The 17,081-nt window shown below is 50.7% G+C and overlaps 1 protein-coding gene across 1 annotated transcript in view; it reads right to left on the bottom strand.

Annotated features, from left to right (window-relative positions):
• The window catches only part of EDEM3 (ER degradation enhancing alpha-mannosidase like protein 3), a 44,830-nt gene that overhangs the window by 5,254 nt on the left and 22,495 nt on the right, over positions 1-17,081 (bottom strand). Inside the window, exons 5-19 of the mRNA XM_049776436.1 lie at positions 16,495-16,607; positions 15,754-15,904; positions 15,080-15,214; positions 14,014-14,119; positions 13,074-13,171; positions 12,211-12,336; positions 11,923-12,006; positions 10,153-10,236; positions 9,078-9,202; positions 7,601-7,766; positions 7,317-7,471; positions 5,394-5,547; positions 3,806-3,997; positions 2,676-2,841; positions 849-1,034 (exon numbers count right to left, since the gene is read on the bottom strand). Coding sequence (XP_049632393.1) covers positions 849-1,034; positions 2,676-2,841; positions 3,806-3,997; positions 5,394-5,547; positions 7,317-7,471; positions 7,601-7,766; positions 9,078-9,202; positions 10,153-10,236; positions 11,923-12,006; positions 12,211-12,336; positions 13,074-13,171; positions 14,014-14,119; positions 15,080-15,214; positions 15,754-15,904; positions 16,495-16,607 — 2,041 coding nt within the window. The remainder of the gene's footprint in view (positions 1-848; positions 1,035-2,675; positions 2,842-3,805; positions 3,998-5,393; positions 5,548-7,316; positions 7,472-7,600; positions 7,767-9,077; positions 9,203-10,152; positions 10,237-11,922; positions 12,007-12,210; positions 12,337-13,073; positions 13,172-14,013; positions 14,120-15,079; positions 15,215-15,753; positions 15,905-16,494; positions 16,608-17,081) is intronic.

The raw sequence follows: 17,081 nt of genomic DNA, 5'->3' as shown, positions 1-17,081 counted from the left end.
AGCCGGTGCCCCGTCCAGACACATGCCCACCTGCCCCCACATTAGCGCGTGCACAAACACACATACACACACACACATACACACACACACACACCACATGCACACACACATTTCTAGGTCCACAGGAGCTGCCACATTCCAAGATGCCTCCCTCCTCCACAGGGGCTGCAGCCCCTGAACCACGGTGGTCTCTTTCAGTGTGCTGGGCAGCACCCACCTGCTGTGGGGCCGGGACAGGGTCTCAGAGCCTGCCCTGACCCTGTGTTCCATTCTGGGCAGCGTAGAAGCTCACATGGCCTCTGCTGGCAACCCCCAGGGACATGGAAAAGCTGCGGCATCTAGGCCTAGCCAGGCAACTTGGTGGGAAGACAAAAAGCGGAAGCAACTCTGCCCAGGCTGGTGGGCAGCATCTGGGGGAGATGGGCTGTGAGCGGAGGGTCTGCTGACCTTGGTCCTCATGCACCCAGGCAAAACCAGTCCCTCACACGGTCACCACCCCAAGAGCATACTCAGAAACCAGCCTCAGAAGTGGTGCCTTGTTACACCAGTGAGGAAACACACCAGAAGCCCACACGCTGTTAGAGGCCCAATGCCTGCTGGGGAGACGTCCACGTATCTTTGTGAGGGAGTCCCTATGTGTCTGTGTGTCCATGTGTGGGCGTCCCGTGTTTGTGTCCCTACATGTCTATGTGCAAGAATCGCCACATGTCTGTGTATAGCCATCCCTGCATGCATACATCCTCTTGTGTCTCCTGAGTGAGTCCCTGTATGCATAAATCCCTGTGTACCCATATCTGTCCCTGCATGAATGTCCATCTCTGAACGCGTGTGCTGGCTGGCACCCATACCTCGGTCTCGCGCCTTGTCTGAGAGCAGCACCTCCACGACCTCGTAGTTGCGCAGCGCATCCAGGATGATGCTCCCCTCTTTACTAAACAGGAACAGCATGGGGATGCGGATGGCGTCCGTGTCCTTGCCGTCCCCCGCCATCTGGAACAGAGGGGCCGTGTCACTGCTGCTCCCCTCGTTGTCATCTGCCAGAAAAGGGACACAGCCACATGAGGAGCCACGAGGGCAGGGGTGTCCCGGGGCCCAAGCACATGTCCCCAAGAAACCCACCATGAGGCCCACATGGGCCTGGGGTGCTACGTCTTTGAAGACCACTATAAACCCCGAACACCTGTCTAAAGCTGCTGTTCTGCCCATTGTCAGTCCCAGGAGGGCTCTTCTGATGGGGAGATGGTGCAGGAACCCCTCAAACACCCCACTCACTGAGCAGACTAAAGGCGTTGCCAGCCCCTCGACATCTGTGCTGACACAAGTTGGGCTAGGCATGGCACAGACTCAGGGCTGCGGTGGTCATCCCACCACACACATCAAGAGAAAAAGCACCATCTGGGCAGGGGCGGAGCTACGGGCCTAAGGACTGGGGTGGGCGGAACCATCGGCAGTGTGAACTGAATCCTGACCCTCTGGGCCTGCCAGGCAGAGGCTTGTAACAAGTTCAAGAAAAACAAGCTGTGAATGAAATCCCTAGCCCCAGTCCTGGCCAGTGCCAAGATTAACACAGGAAGGCAGCCTGGTCCCTCAAAGCAGTTTCAAATGCACACTGAGAACTGGGCTCGCTACTCGCTACCTGTGTGCTAATGGCTAAGTCTTCACTGGGCGCCTGGGAAGATTCAAGCCAATCACAAGCACTCCTGGGCTTTAGCAGAAGCCAAACCTCAGTGAAGGAAGCAGTAGTGGGGACAAGTAAAAACTCAAACTTGAAACAAACTTTCCCTTTCCTCCATCCTTCCCTTCCCTCTCCTCTTTCCCCCCAGAAAAGGAAAGAAAACTATCAGACTTTCTGAGATGTTGGCTGGGTCTGGACCCTCTGTGTCCTGGATACCTGGGACAGGCAAAGAGGAACAACGAAGTCCTTGTGGCTGAGAGAAGCACCACTGGTCTGTCACTGTGGGTCCTACAGCACTCCCGCCTTGAGTTCCAAGGGACAAGCCCCAACCCACCAGAATACTGTCTCCTCCAAGAAAGGCAGAGAATGGGACACCCTGGGATCTTGAGGTTCCCCATTTCCTTAGAACAGAGGGAAGGTCGAGGATCCCTGATGGGTGCTGGACAGACAGGCATAACTCGGGCCCCAAAACACAGGAAAGATAGGACTAGTGCACAAAAACCCAATGGGTAAAGATGGCCAGTGCTGGGGCAACAGCAAGCGCAGAGGACTCACTGCCACATGGCCAACCTGGGTTTGAACCCCAGCACCCCATATGATGCCCTGAGCCTATTAGGAGTGATTCCAGAACACAGAGCAAGGAGGAGCCCCTGAACACTGCTAGGTGTGAACCCAAAACAAAAACTAAAAGCTAGCCAAGGACTGCGACAGTGACATTTGGGGGAGTCCTTTCCTGTCTCCCCCACTTCAAGGATACACTGCCCTGCGTTACAGAACAACTTGAACTACAGAACCAGAGGGAACTCCCCCACCCCACCCCCACAGGGCAGAGAATGAGGGCAGGTAAGGGGGAAACAAATGCAAAGGCCCCAGAAAGTAGCTCCCCCCCATTGCTCCAGACACTCTGTCCTTACTCACATTCCCCTCACCTGCAGGAATTCAGGGTTACCAACACTCTCCCGTTGTCCCCAGGGGTGGAAATGACGGAGCAAGGACTCACCGATCACGATGCCACCAATGGCGCCAGCATTCTGGATGTTGCGGGCTTTCTCGGCAAACATACACTGGCCCCGCTGGATCAGGGCGATCTTGCCAGTCACTGCCTCGGGGTTAGTGAGCTCTGAGCAGCCATTGTAGGGTTTGCTGCTGGCGACAAAGCCTCTCGTCTGTGGGACAGGAAACAGCTCCGCTAGCCTCCGCCTTGGGCCACACTACTGGGCAGTACCACACACCACACCCTGCACCCCCGCAGCCCCCTGCCACAAGCTGTTTGGTGCCTGCATACTGGGCTGAACATAGCCTTGGATGCCCCAATCAGTGTTTTTATCATGGACTGCAGTGGGGTGGTTTAGTTTTGCAGGAATGGGGCTGAAAATAGCAAGCCATTCCACATGGAAAAACTAAGAATTGGGCTGCAGCACATGCCCAAAGACACCGTAATGGTGAGGAAAAGTCATGGATGCTGCCCTCATCCACTATTAGCAGAGGGACCTGGAGCTGGGCACAAGGAAAAGGAGTTGTTCTCTGGGAGTTGGGAGCAGCCCGCTTTCCTCTGAAAATCCAGCCCACCACTAAACAGGTGTGAAGATGCTCCTGCAGGCAGGTTTGGCACACTTGGGCCACCCCCAAGCATTCCAGGGTCACACTTGGCAATACTCGGGGACCCAGATGGTTCTTGGATCAAACCAGGGCTAGTCACACACCAAATGCAGCACCTTCACCCCTGTACTCGGTCTTGCTTCCACATAGCTGCTGTCAATAAAGGCAGGAGCTGCAGTGGCAAAGAGCCTTGAAAACCTGCAAATCGGGGGCCGGGCGGTGGCGCTAAAGGTAAGGTGCCTGCCTTGCCTGCGCTAGCCTTGGACGGACCACGGTTCGATCCCCCGGTGTCCCATATGGTCCCCCAAGCCAGGAGCAACTTCTGAGCACATAGCCAGGAGTAACCCCTGAGCGTTACTGGGTGTGGCCCAAAAACCAAAAAAAAAAAAAAAAAAGAAAACCTGCAAATCGACGAGCTGTAAATCCAGCTCAGTGGCCCCAGCACCCTGTTACTCAGGCATAAGCACCCCCTCCTGGATCCAGCTCAGTGCCCCCCCTTTCCTCCTTTTATCCACTCCTGGGAGCGCACACCTCCTTGTGCTTGGACAGATCCAGGCCGAATTGCGCAGGCCCGGCGGTGAGTACCACACGGCCAAAGAAGGGGTGCGACACGATCTGCACAGCTCGGGGTGGCAGCTGCTGTTCCTTCTGCTGCTGGCTCGATAGCTCGATCATCTCCTGCATGAAGCGCAGTCCGTCCTCGGCGTCCACCGAGCTGGCGGCCTGCACGGACAGCATGCACCGCGTGTTGGGGCGCTGCCAGTCTGAGACTCTCTAAACAGGACCCGCCCCCGAGCCTGGACCTGCTGCTTCTATCTTCAATCCAGACTGAAAATGGCAGGCCCAACCTGATGTTCCCATGCCTGCTTCAGCTCCAGAACTGCCCCTCACTCTGCCCCACAATTCCAGGCTCCGAAATGAGGCACCCCTCGACCCCACCCCATCAGATGAAGCACCAGAGCCCCCCCAGCTCTGAGCTGGGAAAGGGCGATTCTGAAGTTGGTCTCCCAGGAGAGAGACAGAGTGTGGCGACAGCATGGAGTCCCAGGGAAGAGAGACTGAAACCTCAGCAGACGCTGAGTCTTTTTTTCCCTTTCTTTTGGTTTTTGAACCACACCTGGCAGTGCTCTGGTATTACTCCTGGTTCTGTGCTCAAGGCACACTGCTGGAGGTACTGGGGATCGAATCCAGATTGGCCACAAGCAAGACAAACATCTTCACCTGCTGTACTATCTCAGACAAGTTTTTAATGTTTGCTTTTATTGTGTTCCAAAAATAGTGCTCAAGGGCAGCTCTTGGCTCAATGCTTGGGGGATGACGAGATGCTTGGTACTAATCTGGACCCCCACTCAGTAAAGTGGTCAGCCCACTCACATCTCTCCTGTGCAAATAAAGGATTTTTAATTAAGCCACATGTATTGGCTTCTTTAAATATGATTCTATTTAGTACAAATATAACTGTGCACTGGGAAACCAAAATAGCCATATGATGCCTCTTGTGAGGAGGCCTGGACGCCACTCCAAGTATCTCCAGGGATCTCTATTCTGAAGTAGGGAGAAAGGACACTCACAGTTGTCCACAAAACTCCCAAGCAAGACTGATTCTTTTTTTTGTTTTGGGGTCATACCTGGCAGTGCCTAGGGGTTACTACTGGCTCTGTGCTCAGTAACCACTCTTGGCAGGCTTGGGGGACCAGATGGGATGCTAAGGATCAAACCCGGGTCGGCTGCATATAAGGCAAACACCCTTCCTTTCAAACCCAAGCTGGGTATCAAAAGGCTTTAGTCTATCCCAAATGAACTTATCCAGGTTACAAAACTACCCCAGAGTGACACATCTGATTAGTATTCCAACCACCACCACCACACCATAGGTTTCCCCATCACACAAGCATACAAAGAGGTGTGACTAGACCTGTGCAATCACACAGAGGAAGTGAGTCCTTCCCACAACCACACAGAAGAAGTGATTCCATCCCACTCAAGGAGGTGAATTAATCCCACACTCACACAGAGGGAGGTGACTCACACACACCGCAGGAGGTGATTAATCATAGCCCTCACACGGTTAGTACGACACCCACAGAACAGGCACCCCATCAGCACAGCAATGTCTTACTTGGATCGCATGTTGCACCAACTGGACTCTCCCATCTTTGAGGTGAATCAGACTCACCCCCATCTTCTTCAGGATTTCTAAGTGCTCGGGGTTAGTGGCCATGAAATCGCGGGCTCTCAGTGGGGGTTTAGCTCCACTCCTCAAACTCTCCTCTCTGCTGACAAGAACCACAGGCGAGGCTTACCAACCTCTAGTCACAGCTCAGCCCAAGCCCCAGCAGAGCCCAAGTGCACCTTGTGGCTGGCGCTGCACCCAGCTGCTCCCTGAACCTTGGGGACACAGCCAGCCAGTGGGATGGCGTCAATCATGCAGTGACCAGGGGCCAGGACCGTGGACAGTGGCTCTGAGGCACATTGGAGACCAGTGAAGACACAGATGGGACAGTGGGGAATCAGTTGTAGGTTTCTTTCTCAAAATCACCCAGATTTTACTCCCTCTGCTTTAGCAAACCAAAATGTCACCTATCGGTGGATGGTAATGTACATTAAAAAAATTTCAGGCCGGGGGCCGGGTAGGTGGCGCTGGAGGTAAGGTGTCTGCCTTGCAAGCGCTAGCCAAGGAAGGACCCCGGTTCGATCCCCCGGCGTCCCATATGGTCCCCCCAAGCCAAGGGCGATTTCTGAGCACATAGCCAGGAGTAACCCCTGAGCGTCAAACGGGTGTGGCCCAAAAACCAAAAAAAAAAATTTTTTTTAATTTAATGATCTCTTCTAATGTAACTATTTGGGGAAAAATCAACTCATTAAATCAAAACTATTATTGAACAACCAAGAACAAGTAGCTCATCAAAATGTAACAGCAACCAAGAGAATCCTTGAATTTTCACGCATGTAAATCATAAAGAAAAACATTTCTTTCTGGTATGGTGTGGTTTGGGGTACATGCCCAATGGTGATCAGTACTTACTCCTGTTTCTGCGCTCACCACTCCTAGCAGTGGTCAGGGGATCGATCCTATGGGGTGCTTGGGATTGAAACAGAGTGGGCCATAGGCAAGGCCAGCACCCTCCCCACTGACTTATTGCCTCCAACCCCAAGACAAACATTTTTTTGTTTTTGTTTTTTGGGTCACTCCCGGCAGCGCTCAGGAGGTACTCCTGGCTATCTGCTCAGAAATAGTTCCTGGCAAGCTCGGGGACCATCTGGGATGCCGGGATTTAAACCAACCACCTTAGGTCCTGGATCAACTGCTTGCAAGGCAAACGCCGTTGTGCTATCTCTCCAGCCCCAAGACAAACATTTTTTAATACACTTAAGAACTGTAATATCTGGGGCTGGATAGACAGCACAGTGGTAGGGCGTTTGCCATGCAAGCGGCCAACCCAGAACAGATGGTGGTTCGATTCCAGGCATCTTATATGGTCTCCCAAGCCTGCCAGGGGAGATTTTTGAGTGCAGAGCTCAGAGTAACCCCCAAATGCCTCTGAGTGTGACCCAAAAACTAAAAAAAGAGGGGTCGGAGTAATAGCATAGTGGTAGGGCATTTGCCTTGCATGTGGCTGATCTAGGATGGACCTCGGTTTGATCCCTGGTGTGCCATATGGTCCCCCGAGCCAGGAGCGATTTCTGAGCTCATAGCCAGGAGTAACCCCTGAGCGTCACAGGTTATGGCCCAAAAAGAGAAAAAGAAAAAAAAAAGAAAAATGAGTTCTAGATACTAAAGCTATTTTATATTTGCCGTGAAGATGACTTAAGTCATTCAGCAAAATGTAAAATTCTGTTCACATAGAAATTCTCAAAATAAATTTAAAAAGCAATCATAGATTGATGTGGAGAAAGCCCCGCTCACTGATTGTATTCCAGCTGCCTCTCACAGGGTAACTGCCAACCTTGGGGTCCTGGGTGGAGGCACAGGGGATGTGGCCGTGCTCTGTCCTTGGAGCTCATGGGTCCTGCTCTAACGGGCATGCAAGGGAAGTCTTACACTCGGATGACGTCTCTCGGGCAGCTCTTATCCACCACATTTTTCAGAGGCTCCCGAATGCTCTGAGCGTAGAGTGGGTCATTAGGGAAGAGGATCTGAGTGTTGGGACACGTCCAGTCAAAACTGCTGTCGTCTAGCTCCGTATACTCAGAAGTCTGTGGGACAGAGAGAGAGTCATGAAGACTAACACCGACATAGACACCTGCTCTCTACCTCCTGTGACCTCGGATTCATAGAAAACTACAGAAAGATAAGGAGGCAGCTCCCCAGAAAGTAAAACTTACTGAGTCCTTCTTCGAGACACTTTGGTTGGTCGTGGAGAGCCAAAGCGGAAGCAAGTGAGCCTCTGTCGTAAAGATGTAATCCTCAATGTCAAAGATAATGTCCTCCTTATCCGCGAAAAGCAGGTACAGGTACTTAAACATCTCGGCCAAGAAGAAGGAATCCATCCTGAGGTGAAAAGGTGTGCGTCAGAAAGAGGACAACATTCCAGTGAGAGCTTGGTGGTTGGGCCGTAGGAGCTGACGTGGAGGTTTAGGACCCACAGGCCAAAGAGCCCAAGAGCTGGACCCCATGAAAGGCCGGTGGTGCTGTCTACAGGCATAGCCCACACCTGGCCCTCCATGTCTGCCATGGTGGGAATCTCCAGTCTCCCCTAGAGGAGCCACTAATCTGGTCATTGGACCCTTGAGACTAATCTTAGGTGGATTAAAAAGGGGGACAGCTGCAGTGCAGTGAGGAGGGTCCAGGTGTGCTAAGTTCCAGCAGCCTTGTGCTGGGTATCGGGGAGGGGGGAGCTCTAGGGCCCCCCTGTGAGGATTTAGTTTCTGTGAACTTTTTCCACCATGGATAAGCCAGCACTGAACACTGGTTCAGCATCTAACAGTGAATCAGCTGGCATAGCACTGGATCCAGCTGTCATGGGCACCTTGTTCTTTTGCCCAGAACAGCGCTGGTACCACTTGAATGCTGAGGATGCCCTCCCATAGTCACTCTGAAGGGCTCAGGGAATCCCCATGTCCCCATCAAATTGGCAGGGCTGGGAGTGAAAACACAGAGCACAGATCCCAGCTGGGCTGGTATGTCTTGAGAATATCAAATATTTCGTTAACTGATTATGATATACACATATATTCTGGTTTGAGGGTCATACTTGACAGTGCTCAGGGCTGATTCCTGGCTCTGCACTCAGGGATCACTCCTGGCAAGCTAAAGGGGTATTATAGGATGTTGGGGATCAAGCACAAGTCAGTTGTGATTAAGGCAATTGCCTTCCTTGCTATGCCATCGCTCTGGCTTAATGACAGTTTTAAAACCTATACAACCCCCACATTCCTAACACTCCAACCTGATCCCCAGGCTCTGATATTTTTACACTCATCTCTACTAATAAAGAACTATTTCAACAGCTTAAGTCAACCAGGGACAAAGATTAAACAAACTTTCCCAGCCACTGCAAACAAGCCTGACCTCAGATTATTAAAAAAGCTAACACAGAAGCAAGAAGAACAGCACTGCAGGGAGGAAGCTGGCCTTGCACATGGACAACCCGGGTTCAATTCCTGGTATCCCATAGGCTCCTGAGCCCTACCAGTAGTGATCCCTGAGTGCAAAGTAAGGAATCAACCCTTAGCATCACTGGGTGGGGCCCAAAACCATTTTTTAAAGAGCCAAAACGATAAGCCAGGTGTGTACCCCCAAAGTCCCCATGAACAGGTGATGAGCCCTGTGATGTAACGTGGGGGTGCAGAGCGGACTCACCTGTCCTCGTGGCTTCCAGTGCGAACATCCTTCATGGCAGCAAAGCCGCAGGGCACGCGGGCATATTTGTTCAGGTTCTCGATCAGGGTCTTTCCTACCTCCAGGTAGTAGGGGTCACCTGTGGCCTGGGACGGGCAAAGGGGTGCTCAGTCAGCGCCTCTGCCTCACTGCGCACCCACTGCTGTGCCAGCTGTTACTCAAGGCCCATGCATGCATCACACTGCACCTGCACCAATAGTGCAGCAGCAGACTGGGACCTGGACAGGGGCTGGTGTACACAGCACAGAGCTGACCTTAACAGAACCCGCTGGTGCACATGGCATAGAACCAGCTTTGACAGGACTAGGAGCTGATGGACACAGCACTGAGCTGACCCTGAGCTGACCCAACCAAGGATTGGTGCACATGGCACACAGCCAGTCCTGAATGGCAGGACCAGGGGCTGGTGCACACGACAGAGCTGGCTCTGACTCAATAGGGGCTGTTGCACACGGCACAGAGCTGACTCTGAAAAAAGTGCTCTCCTCTCATTTCTCACAAACACATCTGGAAAAGTGCCTAACCATTACCTGGTTCATCAATTCCAACTCTTTTGCCTGGAAAAATGCCTCATCTCAGGGAGGCTAGAGACAAGCCCAAGAAAGCAGGAAGAAACCTCTCTGGAGAAATGCCTGAAAACTTATTTCTGAAAAGGCCCAAACATGACTGTCCACCCTAACATCCGTCAACAGCCCACAGAGGAGTGGGGGGCTGCACTTTGGGGGTTCTGGGCTGATCCAGAAGCAGAAGCAGCAGCAGCAGTAGCAGCTTTGGGTGCTTTTAGGGGCCACTGTTTGTTCCCTTATAGGAAAGGATCCCTTATAGGATTCCAGGCAGAGATTTGTTCCTTTCTGAAAAGGAATGCTCCTTTCTGAATGGGATGGATAGATTGGGACCCCCTGACGTTGATAGCTGAGAACTGAGACTGAACCCCCATTGTGGTGTTACAACAGGGTTTTGCAAGCCCAGACATCATTACATGCCAGAGAGAACCCCAAAGAACAGGCCAAACAGCAGAGAGAGGAAGCGTGCTTACTTTGTACAGGAAGTAGGTACTTTCTGCAAATTCTGGCCTCAAAGGGTGCTGAGCCCAGTGAACCCTGAAATCGGTGGTAAAAGCCTGCATAGAACGTAGAAAGAGATGTTAAAAATGTCATTAAGGGGCCGGGAAGGTGGCACTAGAGGTAAGGTGTCTGCCTTGCAAGTGCTAGCGTAGGACGGACCGATCCCCCGGCGTCCCATATGGTCCCCCCAAGCCAGGGGCGATTTCTGAGCGCATAGCCAGGAGTAACCCCTGAGTGTCAAACGGGTGTGGCCCAAAAACCAAAAAAAAAAAAAAAATGTCATTAAGGAAAAAAGAGTGATTCTAGGGGCCGGTGAGGTGGCGCTAAAGGTAAGGTGTCTGCCTTGCAAGCGCTAGCCAAGGAAGGACCGCTGTTCGATCCTCCGGCGTCCCATATGGTCCCCCCAAGCCAGAGGCAATTTCTGAGCGCTTAGCCAGGAGTAACCCCTGAGCATCAAACGGGTGTTACCCAAAACAAAAAAACAAAACAAAACAAAAAAAAGAGTGATTCTAGAGTAGAGAGCAGTACAATTATTAGAACACAGGCAATTATGGTGATGGGTCAACTTTCCTCAAACAAAATGCAATTTCAGGGCTTAAAATTCCTCTTCAGGGCCAGAGCCATTGTACAACGAGGAAGGCACATGCCTTGCACACAACAAACCCCATTTTGGATCCCAAGCACCCTGAATTCCACCAGGAGTGGTCCCTGAGTGTAGAGCCAGGAATAAGTCCTGAACACTGTTGGGCATGGACTCAAAACTGAAATTCCTCTTTGCAAAGGTTGCTACTTTTGCTAGTTAGTAGGAATGACATTTTTAGTGATGATTTCTGCTACAGCTCTCTTTCTCTCTCTCCCCCCCTCTCTCCCCACCCCCTCTTCTTTCTGCCTCTCTCTAGCAGCACTCCTGGATCCAGAGCATCTGCTTGACTGTAGTTTCTTTCACTTCCTTCTTTAAAAAACAAACAGACACTGCAAATCCTCAGTAGCATAACAGGCAAGCATTCTTTTAAATGTAACTTGTTACCTGAATTTGATTCGAGAAGGGAAATGATTAAAATTGAAAACAAACCTTCATGAGGACCAAACAAAGACTGTTCTAATGATAAGAACATGATTATGCAGAAATCAAAATTAGAGCAAACAATTATTTTGGGGGGTGACTTTTGAGCCACACCTAGTGGTGCTCAGGGATTATCCTTGGCTCTGTGTTTAGAAATAACTCCTGGCAGGCTTGGCAGACCATATAGGATGCTGAGGCTTGAATATGGGTCAGCTGCATGCAAGACAAATGACCTCCCCACTGTGCTATCACTCTAGCCCAGCAAATAAACTTTCTTTTTTATTATTTTTTGGGCCACACCTGGTGACGCTCAGAAATCGCTCCTGGCTTGGGGGACCATATGGGACGCCGGGGATCAAACCAAAGTTCGTCCTGGGTCAACCACGTACAAGGCAAATGCACTATCACTCTGGCCCCTGCAAACAAATTTTGAGAGGGCCATACATGGTGGTGCTCAGAGGTTACCCTGGCTCTGGACTGAGGAATCACTCTTGGTGGGCTCATGGGACCATAGAGGGTGCTGGAGATGGAAAAGCCATCCACTGTCCTATAGATCTGGCCCCCCGAACAAATTGCTTAAAACAAATAAAGAATCATCTGGACTTGAAGAGGACATTTACTTCCACTAAACAAGCATAGAAGCAAATGTCCATTCGAACTCCATAAAGGTTGTGCTCACCTCTGGTAGGAAGTTGTGTTTCTTGATCACCTGGTACAACATTTCATGCGTCTCAATGGCAGGTCTGATGTCCCCCTTTAAGACCTGGAGGCCAAGAAAGCAACACAAAGTTTGAATAAACTCTCAGCAGATATAGACAGGCATGAGCCCATCAACAGAAATCTATGAACCCCCCAATAAATACAGACCTGAGCACAGCTAGCACGGATGCCACTCTTGCCAGCCCCAGCAAATTCGTACATGTGCACCCCTGACCTGCACCCCGGGAAGGTGAAAAGCACCCCCTACCTGCAGCCCTGGGAAGAAGGCGAGCAGTGAGTCCATCCAGGTGCGTGCATTGAGCATGGGCTTGTGGATGTGTACGTCGAGCAGCAGCGGCGGCTGGCTTATGTATCGCATGATGGCATCATAGTGCTGCAAGGGGGAAACATGAGGGCCCGATTAATGCTATGCCTGTTCTAGAGGACCACAGGCATTGAACCTGATTCTCATGCAGGCTTGTCCCTCTCTTCCCTTCTCCCCAGGAATCCTGAATTAGTCCAAGGAGGATGGGCTGCAGTTGAGAACCCCTGTAAAGAAACCCTGCACAGGGCTAACCAGGGTTCAATTCCCAGTATCCCTTATGGTTTGCTGAGTCCCACTAAGTGGGATTCCTGAGTATAGAACCAGGAGTAACACCTAAGCTCTGTCAGATGTGCCCCACCACCACCAAAAAAAAGAATGCAAAGTGTCTCAGTCCAGGATCTGAGCTGACCATCTGGTTTGCTCCGACCACGTAAAACCTGTGATTCTGATATGGCACTACACTGGAGTTTCAAGATACAAAGGAAGCAGAGGCAAGAGGGAATGGATAAAACTGCAAATCAGCAGGTTTTATTATGTACTAGTGAGTCCCACAAACTTCTGTTAAAACATGAAACTGTGGCTCCTTTGGAAATCAATTTTTGGAAAGGCTGCAGTTTCTCTGAACAAGCTTCAGTGAACAATGCAAAAAAACAAAAAACAAAAAACAAAAATAAAAACACTCGAGGAAACAGCTGTTGGTTTGAAAATCTGGTTTGAAATTTTCTCTGTCACTTGGGTCACTGATTTGAGCCATGCTAGGCCACTCCAGTGAAGCTGTCAAAGTTAAATAAATCAGATCAGCTCACCGTGTTAAATCTTTCCAGGAAACTGTCATCTCCCAGGAGGACATACGCTTTCAGCAGGTATTCATAATAGGAGTCGATCCCAGCTCCAACGCCACTGTCTAGGAAAAGACATGTAGAACCACAATTATTACACAAGGCAGGAAACCGGGTCCAAGAACAAAGCTAAGACACGGTGCACTGAGACTGAAAAAGTAACTGCAGCAAGAAACTCTTGAGCACTTCATTGATAGGAACAGTCTCTCAGTGTGAAGCTTCCTTTGTCAGTAGTTATTTACCTATTTATTTCTTGGTTTTGGACCACACCTGGCAGGGCACAGGGTTACTTCTGGCTCTGCACTCAGATATCACTCCTGGCAGGCTCAAGGGACCATATAGGATACCAGGGATGGAACCCAGGTCAGTCACATGCCAAACAAACACCCTACCCTCTGTGCTATTGCTCCAGTTCCAGTTTATCTGTTATTCATAAAAAAAAAAAAAAAAAAAAAAAAAATTGCTGGGGCCAGAGAGATAGCACAGTGGGAGGGTGTTTGCCTTGTGCGCAGCAGATCCAGGATGGACGGAGGTTCGAATCTGGGCATCCCATATGGTCCCCCATGCCTGTCAGGAGTGACTTCTGAGCACAGAGCTAGGAGCAACCCCTAAGCGCTGTCAGGTGTGACCCAGCCCTCACCCCCCCCCCCCAAATTTGCTTTCCACCATGCATTAGTCTGCTCTGTGCCAGTGTATCAATTTCAGAAGCAACATCACCCTCTGCCCATGGTCTGACTCTCCATGAAGTAAATATTTTGGAGTATATGCCATTAGCACCAACAGTTTTAGTACAGAATGGAGCCATACTAAAATAGAGTGTGATACACTCCTAAAAAGCTGCTTTCAGCAGCCCCAGAGCCAATTTCCACAAGTGAGAGCCAGCCAGTGTGGGAAGCCCGGAGCACACCTTTTCGCACCCAGTCCCCGGTGTGAATATTGATTGTCACTCCCACTAAGTTGCTGCTTCTCTGCCTTTTTTCCCAGAGAAAATCGAGGGCTTTTCTGGCATATTCCTGTAAGAAAAAAGAAAAGAGAAAAACTTATACAAAGGAAAAGAAAGAAAAGGCCCAAAGGATATGAAAGGATTAAGAAAATTTCTAAGATTAGTATTTGAATACATATGAAATCTTCTTAGGGCCCAAATCCTGCCAGTCCAATTCAATAAAAAAGGAAAGGAAAAAATTTCTGGGCTGGCAGTTGGGGTCAGCCAAGTTCATCACTCTTCATACACTTGTTAACTGACTGTCTGGGACCGGAGTGAGGTACAGGGATTAAGGCATTAGCCAAGCACATGCCTCACCTGGGTCCGAGTCCAGCCACAGGATGATCCCTGGGGTACTCCAGGGTAGCCATGAGGCAGTAGACAGCGCCTAACTTGGGGCCCTTCACTGAAGGGTCTCTCTGAGCAGGCTGTCCTGGGTGTGTGGGCTATAATGGGTACACAGAATCTAACAAATGCACAGTCTGGAATGGATATACAGGGTATGACTAATGTATGGGCTGTAATGGACAATAAAGCAATGATGGTCATATGGGCTGTGCCAGATGTCTGGGTTACTGAACATGTATAGTCTGTGGAAATAGAATGGGCTTTGCCGGGTGTCTGGGCTATAGTGCATGTCAGACTGTAGAGAGAGGACAGGCTGTGCTAGACATCCAGGCTACAGTATATGTCTAGACTGTAGAGAGTACAGTCTGTCCCTGATGTCCAGGTACTGTATATGCATAGTTCATATATAGTTTGTGCTGTGGCAGATGTCCTAGTTGTAACGATGCACAGGCTTGTGTGAAATCACAAAGTGCATTTCATACTGTGACTCTACAAAAACAGCTCCACTTCTAACAACTGAAAACCATGTGGAGGATTCAGACCAAAAGTTTCCTGAGATAGGAACCCCATTGCAATCTTTGAACTGTAAAGGAAAGCAAAGAGTCAGCGATGCCCAGCACCCCAGGCAAGGCTGCTAGCAAACCTCGAATATGGTCGCTCCTGTGAATCGGCTCAAGGCAGCAAACTCTAGGATCAAGGTCCCCGCACAAGCTGTGCAAGTGTCGGTCTCTGTGCCTGTCCGAGCTTCCGGCTTCCTGATCCCAAACTTTAAATTAATCTAAATCAAATCACAAGATCACTAATGATTACTAGGAGACAATAACTTCTGGACCAGAAACTGTTGTTTTGTCTCGGGGCCACAACTAGAGTGCTCAAGCTTACTCCTGGCTCTGAACTGAGAGATTACTCCTGGCTTGTTCCAGAAGTGGGGTACAAGGGACTGAACCCGGTTCAGTAGTATGCAAGGCAAGTGCCTTTCCCACTCCAGTATCTCTCCAGTCCCAAGAAATTATTTTCAACTAAGTCTTTTGATCAGGGCTGGAGAGACTGCAAAGGGTTGAGCTTTGTCAACTGGAGGCCTGAGTCCAGTCACTACACCCTGGATCTCCAGGCAATGACTAGAGCGATCCTCAAACTAGAGCCAAGAGCAGCTAGGTACCACAGGGGGTGGCTCAAACCCACACTTGTAGATGCAAACTGAATCACACTCATGTCAGACTCAATGGCATCCAATGTGCTGGACCCCCACCTTTCCCTGCCCTGATCCCCCTCCCGTCCCTGCCCTGATCCAGAAGAGGGCCTAGGGTGCCAACTCACTCTGGGATATGGGAGGCCACTGGTGGTGTTGAAGGCAGGGAGGAGCTTGTAGCCGAGCTGCTGGGCCTTCTGGAGCAGTTCCCCGCGGTACCACTGCATATGCCCCTTTTCCTTCAGCATGAGTGCCAGTGAGTGCCCGCCCAGAAGGCCCCTGCAGGACCAAGGACATGTCAGTCACACCTGCCAGATCCCCCCAGCACCCCAGGGCTATTCTGTTGCCACCCAGGGCAAATGTCACAGTGTTGTTGCCAGTAGGATAGATACACTCTGGGGCTGGTGAGTCGGTAAAGCAGGCAGGGTGCTTGCCTTGGCTGGACACGGGAGCCCTAGCTCCCCATGTTGTCCCCTGAGCCCTGAGCTGGCAGGAGTGATCTCTGACCATAGAGCCAGCCCTGAGCACCAAAGGTAGTGCCACCAACCAGCAATAAAGAATATGATGATGTGGCAGTGTGATAAATGGACCCTACAATTACCAAGTCCCAAGACCTTCTTTCCACTGAGTTGAAGGTTGGGCCCGGCAGACAGTTTCCTGGACACTCCAGTGAGTGCTGCCCCAACAGAACTCCCCAATTCTGGAACTGCACTTGGTCTTAAACAACCATGCCAGGGCCCTCCCCAGCGATGCATTCCCCAAAACCCAGCCCATGCAGAACATGCCTGCTCCTGGCCTGCAGAGTAAGAGTCCCAGGCCCAGGTAACCCCGAAGATCAAGGATGGCAGGGTTTGAGAATCTGTGCTTACCCCAGCACCCGGATGTTCGTCTCAAAGACTGAGACAACCACGTCATTATCAAGGTTGACATCCCGCATAACTTTCATCACAGCATCTTCAAATTCTTTGGTTTTATTCAGTACCTGGAGAGAGGAAGATGTGGGGGTGAGGGGAACATGAACAGGAGAAAGGTTTTGAAAAGCCTTTGCCATCAGGGAATCACTTTAGTTAACTTAAAGGCTATAATAAGTGACACAGAATGAGGCGTTGCCCTAAGCAAACCCTATGAACCTGCTTCATGGAAACAGGAAGCCCCTAATCCTAACCCGGCCATGGCACCGTCTTCTTTTCCAAGTCCCACTATGACAGCATCCAGTGCTAACATCAGCCGCACCACTGACCCTGAGCCAGCACGACTCAGGACAGCTCCCTGGGAATCCGTGTCCCTCTCTGCAGGCTACCCCAACAGTCCCAAGTCAGGCTGAGAGCCTGCAAAAAGTAAATGCCTCCCTTTGTTTTTGTTTTGGTCACTCCAAGTGGTGCACAAGGCTTCTTCCTGGCTCTGCACTCACGGATCACTCCTGCTCAGGCTCAAAGACCTTATGGGGTTCCAGGGA

The sequence above is a fragment of the Suncus etruscus genome, chromosome 7 (genome assembly GCF_024139225.1).
Source record: "Suncus etruscus isolate mSunEtr1 chromosome 7, mSunEtr1.pri.cur, whole genome shotgun sequence".
Classification (NCBI taxonomy): domain Eukaryota; kingdom Metazoa; phylum Chordata; class Mammalia; order Eulipotyphla; family Soricidae; genus Suncus; species Suncus etruscus.
This window is presented reverse-complemented; position numbering and strand designations above follow the sequence as displayed.